Source organism: Monopterus albus, unplaced genomic scaffold (assembly GCF_001952655.1).
Source record: "Monopterus albus unplaced genomic scaffold, M_albus_1.0 scaffold12.1, whole genome shotgun sequence".
Taxonomy (NCBI): domain Eukaryota; kingdom Metazoa; phylum Chordata; class Actinopteri; order Synbranchiformes; family Synbranchidae; genus Monopterus; species Monopterus albus.
Genome location: NW_018127892.1, coordinates 4805893 through 4815835, shown reverse-complemented (window position 1 = coordinate 4815835; position 9943 = coordinate 4805893). Strand labels below are relative to the sequence as shown.

At 41.7% G+C, this 9943-nt stretch overlaps 2 protein-coding genes and 1 long non-coding RNA gene across 3 annotated transcripts; 2 read left to right on the top strand and 1 right to left on the bottom strand.

Annotated features, from left to right (window-relative positions):
* Positions 1 to 6: 6 nt before the first annotated feature.
* Positions 7 to 5483, bottom strand: sf3a1 (splicing factor 3a, subunit 1). Its single transcript, XM_020590384.1, has 16 exons — positions 5396 to 5483; positions 5182 to 5263; positions 4160 to 4263; positions 3862 to 4069; positions 3501 to 3758; positions 3332 to 3406; positions 3085 to 3235; positions 2795 to 2991; positions 2446 to 2563; positions 2042 to 2349; positions 1609 to 1857; positions 1305 to 1512; positions 1006 to 1160; positions 625 to 726; positions 452 to 523; positions 7 to 350 (listed from the first exon to the last, which is right to left on the bottom strand). The coding sequence occupies exons 2-16, from the start codon at positions 5227 to 5229 to the stop codon at positions 249 to 251; spliced, it is 2355 nt and encodes a 784-aa protein (XP_020446040.1). The 5' UTR covers positions 5230 to 5263; positions 5396 to 5483; the 3' UTR covers positions 7 to 248.
* A 16-nt stretch (positions 5484 to 5499) lies between these two features.
* ccdc157 (coiled-coil domain containing 157) lies at positions 5500 to 5823 on the top strand. The gene has a single exon (XM_020590387.1). The coding sequence runs from the start codon at positions 5506 to 5508 to the stop codon at positions 5821 to 5823; it is 318 nt and encodes a 105-aa protein (XP_020446043.1). The 5' UTR covers positions 5500 to 5505.
* A 1968-nt stretch (positions 5824 to 7791) lies between these two features.
* Positions 7792 to 8969, top strand: LOC109954796 (uncharacterized). Its single transcript, XR_002274192.1, has 4 exons — positions 7792 to 7829; positions 8030 to 8169; positions 8286 to 8368; positions 8469 to 8969. It is a non-coding gene; the product is annotated as an uncharacterized LOC109954796 (long non-coding RNA).
* Positions 8970 to 9943: the final 974 nt, after the last annotated feature.

Here is a 9943-nt window from a genome sequence, read left to right as displayed (position 1 = left end):
ACTGTGGGGTTTCTACATGTTACCAAACACCATATATCATCATGAACAAATCAAGACTTTAATCTATAGTATGAAGCCTTCCTGCCAGCCAGTGTATAATTAATCATTCTAGAGTAACAGAGTTATCTGTTCACATAACATTTTATGAAAAGCACAAAGGAATTATAAAAATGACAAACTAGAAGGATATAACAGGACTGAGTAACCAAACACCCCCAAGTAAAATCTTTTCCTTCTTAGTGCTCAGCTCACTTCTTTCTCCCACCTCTCTCCTTCAGTGCCAAATGAATTACTGAACCGTTGTTCATGTTGTAATAAGCCAGGGAGTTGGAATCCTTGATGAAAATGCCCTATAATGGAAGGAAAAAAACATAAATATTATTCAATCAGTCATTCAGATTAATGCAGATGAGACCTCATATTTTCCAATAAGGCTCAAAGAAAAGCTTACCTCATACTGCAACTTCTGTTTTCCTGCTGGCATGCCTGTAGCTTCATGGATTTTGACTTTAATAACAGACACCTGTGAAGACAAGACATTGCATTTTCACATCCATAAGAATGGAGTAGGTGCAGAGGCATGCAATAAATAAAGAGGGAAACAATAAGCCAACATATGAATACCTGGTCTGTGAGTGGGACAGTGAAATTCAGCACTTGGCCATTCAGCTTCCATTCGGTCTTGTCTTGCATGTTGGGAACCTGTACTTTAACTGCCACAGGGCCCTGGAGAGGGGGGGGAATCAAGAAACAACAGGATGAATTTTAGTGTTACGGGCCGAATCAATAATGTGACAATATTTATTACAGCTAAGGCTACATATATTTCTGTCTCACTGATAGAAAAATAAAAATATTGGATGTTTCTCAGCCATCACATTTGAAACTATATATGAGCATACTTTACTTCTCTGTTCAAAAACATTAACTCAAGCAAACCAGACACAGTTCATACATCCAACAACTCGTGTCATTAACCACTGACATTTCACTGCATTAACAAACCTTATTTCTACGAAGGAACTCCTCCTCTGGAATAAGGTTGTCCTCTGTCTTCATCTTCTTGCTGATTGGCTCATCCTCATGAGGTGGAGGTGGGTGGGACGGCGGCACAGGAGCAGAGCTGGGTGGTTGTGGCACTGGAGGAGCCGGGACAAATGCTGCCGGAAGAAGCAGGTTATTTGAATTTAAAAAGATAAAAGTAAGAAAGGCTATGTGGACAAAGTTCAGCTGCCAAATTAGAACAATTAAACATTGAAATTTCACTTTGAACATCACTGGTAGGTGTCTAGAAACCATCTTACCAGCTGGAACAACCATGGGGGGTGGTCTCGGGGCCATGAGGTGGGGTGCTGATGGAGGCATAGGGACCACATTGATACGGGGAGCAGGAATCACAGGAGGCATTTGTGCTAAAACTTGTCCTGGTGCTAGGCGCACTACAGGAGCCACAGGGGGTCTTGGAATTACAGGTACAGCAGACAGAAGGGTGGTACGCACTGGAGGTGCCACCTGTATAATGAGCACATTTGTGGAATATTAACAACATGCTGTATATACAGAGAACATTTAATTAAGTATGAACAATCTTTTTAAATATAGGCTCACAGCAGCAGGTGGGCGAGGCACTGCTGTGACAGGAGGATTGGGTTTAGGCAAATTGGCTGCAGAGGAGGGGATGGGAGGCGGGTGATGAATTTCACTTGGCTTGCTTGGGCCAATTTTCTCCTTAGTATCATCTTCTCCCACCAGCCCTTTGGCCTTGTGAATGGCTTCAATCTGCTCTTGCAACGTGATGTTGGCCTGTGCTGCCTGCTGCGTACGAGCCATGCTACCAGAATGGCCATCCCAGGTAACCTGGTCAGGGAGGAAAAACACAAGTATTACAGACAACAAAACACCTGGAGAGAGAAACAAACCAAGCTACAAACCAAGCTACATATAAATCTTTGAGGATCAAAACGGTACTGACTTAATTTCCTTCATCTCAGTGACTGTTCTGATCCCACACTGTGTAATTTAAACTGTTAACTCTTCTCACCTTTTCCTCTGGCTTCTGGATTTCTTCTTCACCAATCTTCTTACCAATGGCTGTTTCTTCCACACCGAAGATATCGGTACGCCTCTCAGCCAGCTGTTTCAAGCTGCTCTCGATATCCAAACCAGGAGCATAGACTTCGTCCTCTATCTGCCTCTCTTTGATTATGCGGTCTCTTTGCTCCAACCAGCGCGGATCCAGCAGACCAATACGCATGTGTTCTTGCATCTTACTGGCTGGGATCTTCTCGCCAGTAATTGGTGAAATGAGATACTCGTCTGGAGTTGCAACTGAGGGCTGAGGCTTGGAAGCTGGGAAGAAGAGTCAATATTAGATCAGCACACACTGTACATGTTAATAGCCTGTTATGCAATAGGTGTTATGTTATATAAGAGAGCATGTGTTACCTTTAGGGTCGTAGTCTTTGCGAATAATAACCTGGTCTGGAGTTGGGGGCAGTGGGGGTGGCATAGGGCTGTCTGGTGGCAAAGGAGCCTTCATGCCCTCATCCTCTTCATCAGATCCCTAAAGAAGCAGGAGGGGAAGAATGATATGTTATTACCAGCACTTATCATTATTTTATTTCTGTTCAAGAAGAGCATCACCAAGCATAGGTAGTATATTTAGTTAAACTGAAAATGAGAATAAGACAAGGGGCATCAAACCAAACCAATAGTATGAGGTAAGAGTATACAAATATAGCAGCATATAACTGGTGAAGGAAGGACAATGATGACTTACTATATCAGGTCTTACCTCATCCATGTCCTGCACCTGTGTGTCTTGATCAGGCTGTGAGGGGCGGCCTTCGTCCCGATTCTCCCGTTCATCCTCTTCATCCTCACTCTCAACCTCCATCTCCACTTCCTCACTCTCTCCGTACTTCTCATAGCGCTCTTGGATTAGGATACGAGCACCAAGCTCCTCGGGTGTGGTGGGTGGTGGGAAGTGGCCTGGGGAAACAGAGATACCAATATAGACAAATGATTCTTGCTACATTTAGGGGTTTAAACATTTTAAGATGTTAATGATTGTGGTTATATTACCTTGTTCATTGGGCTGGAAATCAACTGTCTCAACCACTACAAAGTCATGCCAGTCGATTTGGGCATATGCTACCCGCTCTTTCTCCCTTTCCTCCTCCTCCTTCTTTCTTTCACGCTCCTGGAACTTTGCCCACTCAACACGGTACCTCACCTGGTGTGTTTGTGCAGTAGGGAAGCTGATTAGCATGAGAGCAATGCTATTAAATGTTTTTTCTGAGAAACACAGTAAAAAAAAGAAAAAGATTACCTGGTCCATAACCTCTTTTGGATTCTCTGCCTCTCTCTTTAGCTTGGCCAGGAGGCCTTTGGGAGGGATCAGAATCTAAAGGTTGAGAGACAAGAGCAAGATACAATTTAGCATCATTACCCAAAAAAGAATAGAAATAATACTAGAGAGGAGCAATCTGTGAGGTCACCTTAGTGTACTGTTCAACCAGTTTGGTGAAGTAGTTGAAAAGGCTGTGCTGTGGCCGAAGAAAGTCAAACTGGTAGTTCCTCTGTTCTTTCTGCATGAGCTGAGTGAGAAACTGGCGCCCATTGCGAGCAACAAACTGGGCAGTGAGCTTCACAACATCCAGGTCAAATGCTGAGATTGACGGAGGATCTGCAATAAACTCAAACTCAGGAGGTGGCTCTTTGGGGACAACCGTCTCCTGAATTACCTGTGACTGCACCTATCGACAATCATGAAATATTAATTGTTATAAACAAACATGACCAATTATAAGCAATTTAAAAAAAACTAAAGTAAGAGTAGATGGAAATGCACTGTCTCACTTTTTGAGGAAGCTGCTGGGACTGCTGCAAGGCCTGCTGCTGCATAACCTTAGGCACAGCTGCAGAGGGTTCCTGGGCTTTGCCTTCCTTAAAGTCATTGACCTTGTGACGGTAGTAGGCATGGTAGGGGTCATTAGGGTTGAGAAAATTAAATTTTGGATTGTTGATCTCATTCTGACGGATTCTTGCTTCAAACTCAGGCCCATTTCTGTGAAACGACAAAAACGTAGTCATTTCATAGACATAAAATCCAGTTAAGATTGCAGATTAGACAACGGAGACATATGAAGTAACCAACCTGGCAACAAAGCTGGCTGTCTTGTCAACTATATTTCGGACCTCAGGAGGCGGATATATGATGCCAACAATGGGTTTGGTGGCTGGGGTTTCTTCTGCATCACTCTGTTGACAACATTTATATTGATTATATGATAAGGTTGATTATATGATTATATGATAAAGAAGATTAGAAAAAATAGGCAATGTCTAATTAAGAATCTGCTGTCCCCGGACCTTTACCATGACCACATATCTGTTATACCTGACCTCCTACACATTAGCTTCATCTTAAGTCAGTTCATTAAAAAAACATGGAATGCATTTGCATCTGAATGTGGCTGCCACCATAGCAATACAACAGGGAGAAATGTAACTTAGCTTCTCGTTTACAAAGCACAACAACACTTGGAAAACCCCCACAAAATATTAACGGTAACGTTACTTTGAAGAAAAAAATATCCAGGTAACAGACTTCGCTGTACCGCGGAAATAATGTCATCTTACGTTTAGAAGATGTGATTGTTAGGTACTTTCTTAGTTAGATAGATATTGATTAGAGATCTGTTGTATTAGAAGATGTTAGTGTAGCCAGGATGTCTTCCTCAGGCTGTTAAATGCAAGGTTAGTTAAAGCAGAGAAAGGCTGCAGTCAGGGATAAATGTTATTATGACGGTAAAAGTAACCATAATATTTGTCTTAATGTGGACTGTTGTGTTACATTGTTTTTAGATACACACCACATAATCAACATTCACACACATTATTTTCTTCATGTTTTGTCTGCCTGGACGTGTAATGTTAATTCTTGCCTGTGACCCTTTGAATAAACCAGCACGGTTATATTTTTTATATATCCAAGTGGTCTGAGTCGTCCCTCTGAGTTCCTGGTTTGAAAGAACCGAACGAGGCTTTATAATAGAATAGAGCCTTTATGATCATTGTTTGTATCGATAAATTATCTAGCTAGTTAGTTTCGCTGCAGAAAATGTGTGCTAGCTATATTGCTAACATTAGCTAGCTAAGCTGCAGCAGCATTCTTACCTTGTTGTTGGTCTCCGGCTGAACGATTTGAACAGGCCCAGGCGGCATGGCTAACGTTGTCTTTTATAAAGTTGGAAGCTACCTGGAAACACACAACCAACAAAATAACATAAATAATTGAATACACGTATTATACCACGTTATTACTATGTAAGAGAGCCATCTATTACAGCTAAAAGTCTAAGTTTGCTGTGGTTGAATACTGAATACTTACTGCGTCCGCGCTTTCGTTGGCCCAATGGAGACGTATTACTTCCGGAAACACGCCGCAAAGCACTGTGGAACTTGTAGTACTTTTTTTTTTCTAGTCGTCAAGGAGATAAGATGTCAACAAGCTGCAACTCACCCTGGTTGCTCTGTCAGACAAAAATACAAGCTAGCTTGTCAGACATGAGTCAGTTCCTGGGTCGCCAAGACTGTATTGAAAGCCTCCGAAAAGATGTGGTGGATCTTCAGGGGGCCATTCTGGATGTGTTTTCTAGAACTGGACCAGTCCGTTTTTCCTCATGGAAGTTCCCGGATAAACTCTCCTGTAATCTGGACATGGTAGATCTGCTGGAGCAGTATGACTTTGTGGATGGGGAAGATGCATTCAATCAGCACTCCCACATTATCTTATTGGAACTCGTGATTGACAGGTAACAACCCATTACATCACATTAATAAGCAATTTCTAAAGAATAAAAATGACTTGTTTTTTTCTCTCACTCCCTGAACAAGACTGCTGCTTCTTCTACAAAGCTTCAATGCCTATGTTGAGCTGCTGTGGTGCGGTCCCAGGGGAGAACACACCCAGCAGAAAGGATGCCTGTCAGTTGGTCTTGTAGTCAGAAATTACTGGTGTAAACTAGTTCAGTTTTCTAACTCTAAGGTACGCATATTGCTTACTGTAGATGAAGATGAAAACAATTAAAGCAATCAAAGAAGAATGCCAAAATGTTACCAGAGAACAGATAGGTCTTATTATTTTCTCATGCTTTCCTCTTCTTTGTAGGGGATGTACAAAGAGAGCAACAGGCAGACAAAATCAAAACCTTATGACTGTGATGAGACAGAGACTGTGTCATCTGTTTCCCCTCAGATGAGTTCAAGGGGTGACTGCTGCCAATTTAATTTATCTGCCCAGTCTTCAACAAGCTCTATTAAGTGTTTGCCACAAAATCATATTCCCTCCAGTCCTACCCATGATCACCCATGCTGTCCTAAAGCAGACACCCGTAATGTAAGCTGCCAGGCATTTGAATCATCCCTCATCCCTTGCGATGCCTGTTATCAAGTGCAGTCCCTTTTGAGAAAAACAGGAGATGCTTTGGTGGAACTTTTTCAGAGTGAGGGTCTGTCCTCCTCTCTACAGCCACTCCTGGCTGCTGTGGAAGACACCCTGGAGATAGGACATATGACTTCAGGTGATGTTGCTCAGTGGACCAAGGAGCAGCTTAGGGACATGGGCCATTTAGCAAAACATCTACAAGATGTGCGGGATACAGTACACCCTCTTAAAGATAGACTAGCAGCAGCAGAAAGAGAGCAGGAGAGATTTAGGGCTCAGGTGGAAAAAGCACAGAAAGAGCTGAAGCAAGAGAGGGAAAAATACCAAGCAAACATAGTCGAGCTGGAGTTTTCACTGCGGAAAGTACAGAGGTCCATGAAAGAAACAGAGCAAAGGCTACAAGAGGAGCAACAGCAACTGAAGCGAGGTGCAGTAAATCTACAAATAAACACAATGGGAAGTCACTGAGATCACATTTACTGCTACTGTATATGGTTAATATTTTTTGTAACAGAAACGTTGTCCTTGGAAGAGAGTAATTCCAGGCTGAAAGAGAAAGTAGCAGTGCAACAAGATGCACTACAAGCACTTGGTAAGGACACACAAAATTTAATTTACCATCATGCCACTGTTCTGTATTTATTTTACCATATTCACATTGAAATACACTTGTCTTAGTTCCTCACACAAAATAAACAAATATGCTGTATAATGGGCCATTTGATTTTGTGACAGAGTGTGAAAATAATGAACTACAGGAGAAAGTGAAGACCTCACACATAGAGGAAGAAGCCTGTTGTAAACTACAACAAAGAATCCAGCAGTTAGAGAGTCAAATATCCCAAAATGAAGTCCTTCTTGACAAGGAGAAAGCCAAGTACCACAGTGCTTGTCGTCAGCAAGAGGTCAGTGTCACAACATACACCAGATTATTTGTTGTTTCCCTCTGGAGCCCTTGACCATCTTACTACTTAACAGTAGTATGTTTTTGTTGTTGTGTCCAGTCAATGCAGGGAAAGCAGAAATCTTTGTTGGAGAGAGTCGATGCACTTGACGAAGAGTGTGAAGCGCTGCAGAGGCAGCTGGGAGAGAAGGAGGAGAGTCAGATGGACTTACACAATCAGCTGCAACAGATGTCAGAGGAGAAGGAGCAACAGCAAGCTCAGCTCGCTCAACAGCAGGTATATTTGATCCCTTCAGTGCCTAATAATACCCATAATGAATACGTTTAAACCTTGTGCTTTTATGTTGTTCCCCAACAGGACCTGTGTTTAAAGCTCCAAAAGGAAAAGCAGATACTAGAAACACACATAGATGAATTAAAGAAGAGTGTGGCTGAACCCAGAGCTCAGCCCCTTGGTGCATGCCCAACCACAAAGTACACAAATTTTGAATGTTTTCATACCTCTTCATTTCTGTGCAACTGTACAAGGCAGAGCCATCAGTGTCTTGTAATTCTATTTTGATTCCATGTGCTTTACTTAGAAAAGTGTGAACCTTGTATCCAGCCATTATTTTGCCAACTATGTAACTACAGTTACTATACGTATTACATATTGTTCTTTGCTTCCTTACAAGGTACAGGAAATGTACTTTTAGATATGGAACAACAACTGCAGGCAAATAGCATTCGTATAAAAGTTATGGAGCAGGAAAACACTGCCCTACACAGCAGCCTTGAGAAACTAAGGGAAAGAACACAACATAGTGGCACCCAGGTAGGGCAGATCAACATTTGTGATGTTGCAAAATGTGAAAATATGTGAATTGATGTATATTTACAGATTGGTTTGATATTGAAAATGATATCAAAACAATGCATTTTTATCAACAGGATGTTTCACCTCAGCAGAAATGGAGCCTTTCTTTGCTCAGCACACCAGCAGAAAAACTGACACAAATGCAAAAGAGTCTATTGTAGGTATTATTGGTTTAGAATACGTTAATCTAACAAGCAGCATTAAGCATGTTTTGTAAATGATTCATCATAACATCGTTTCATTTCTTCATCCTACAGGCAGAATAGCAGTGAAGCACAGCGGGGACACAAATGGAAGGAAGCAAGAGGTAGAGAAAGTGGTCTGGTGTCAGAAACGTCAGAGGATTGTGTGTCCACTGTTGCTGCCTCCCCCTCGTCCCTGCAAATTCACTTTCAACCCATCCACCTCAACAGGGGCTCCAGTGCTGCCAAAATCCATTCAAAAACAGGCAGTGCTTCTCTTCTGTCTCAATCTAGATCCTTGAATCAGAGAAGAAAATGAAGCCCTGAAGACATAAATGCATTTAAATAGAAGACTGTTTTGCATGTAGAGAAAACACAGCTTTATGTAATGTAAGGATTTGTGGTTCATAAAAGTATTATTTTCTACATTAATATGTTATGGTCTCTTCCTGCATATTATACATGTACTATTACATTAACATGGTGTACATTTAAAATGTTGGATTACCACTGTTACCACTAGATCTCTCATTATGCTACAGTGAATATGCTGTATACTGTATACAATACAATTACTGTGGATTCACAGGAGGAAGAAGAAGGTTTTTTTTGCTGCTTTAAACAACCATATAAGGTTTCTAGATATATAATATGGTTCTCAAACAAACCTGGATGTGTCTTGCGGCAGGTGGAAACAGGTGGTTTGCACAACTCTGAGTGTCACAATGACACACAGAGAGATGTGTGGATAGCTTTTAAGTGCTGTCTGACAAGGGAGGGGAGTTTCCATGGGAACATGAGTGCTTGCTGGATTCACTGGATTCATGCTCTGCTGAATCACTACAGACATTTATTTCAGTATCTCCGAGATAAACTGTCAGTAAGTCCTCATTAGTGCCCCTAAGTCAAGCCCACACATAATGGAAAAGCAGATCCTGTAAGTTACACCCTTTTTTTTTCCTTTCTATTGTATTTGCACTGTACATCAGGATGCTTGCTTTGCAGCGGTAATTTGAGAAGCCATTAGCTCAGCTGCGTAACCTGAGCTCCAAGGGGTTGGCTTGCGTCAGAGCTGTTAAAGTCAAGCACATATTGTACCATTACACCTGACTAACATTAACAAACATCTTAGTATCGATGACATTCAGATCTCTCACCAATACTGGCTGAGTGAACACCATACTGTATATATCATTTTATTAACTTTACAGGCAGCTCAGGACCTGAGTGTTAATACCCTAAACTGGGGTTAATCATAGTCAGTCTTATGCTGCTTCACCCAGTGCCAGAGATACCGATGACAATGACCAGTGCTAGATCAGTTAATTCATATTAATTATGGCATGTAGTCAAGTTAATCAAGAGCAGATGTCCTACACTGACAAATATACATTGATGACTATAAAATAAACAAGACTGGATATGAAATGACCATAGGTGAGAGTCGGAACGTAGATTGACCAGTAAATCGAGAGCTTCGCCTTACAGCTCAGCTCCTTCTTCACCACGACGGACCGGTACATCGACCGCATTACTGCAGAAGCTGCACC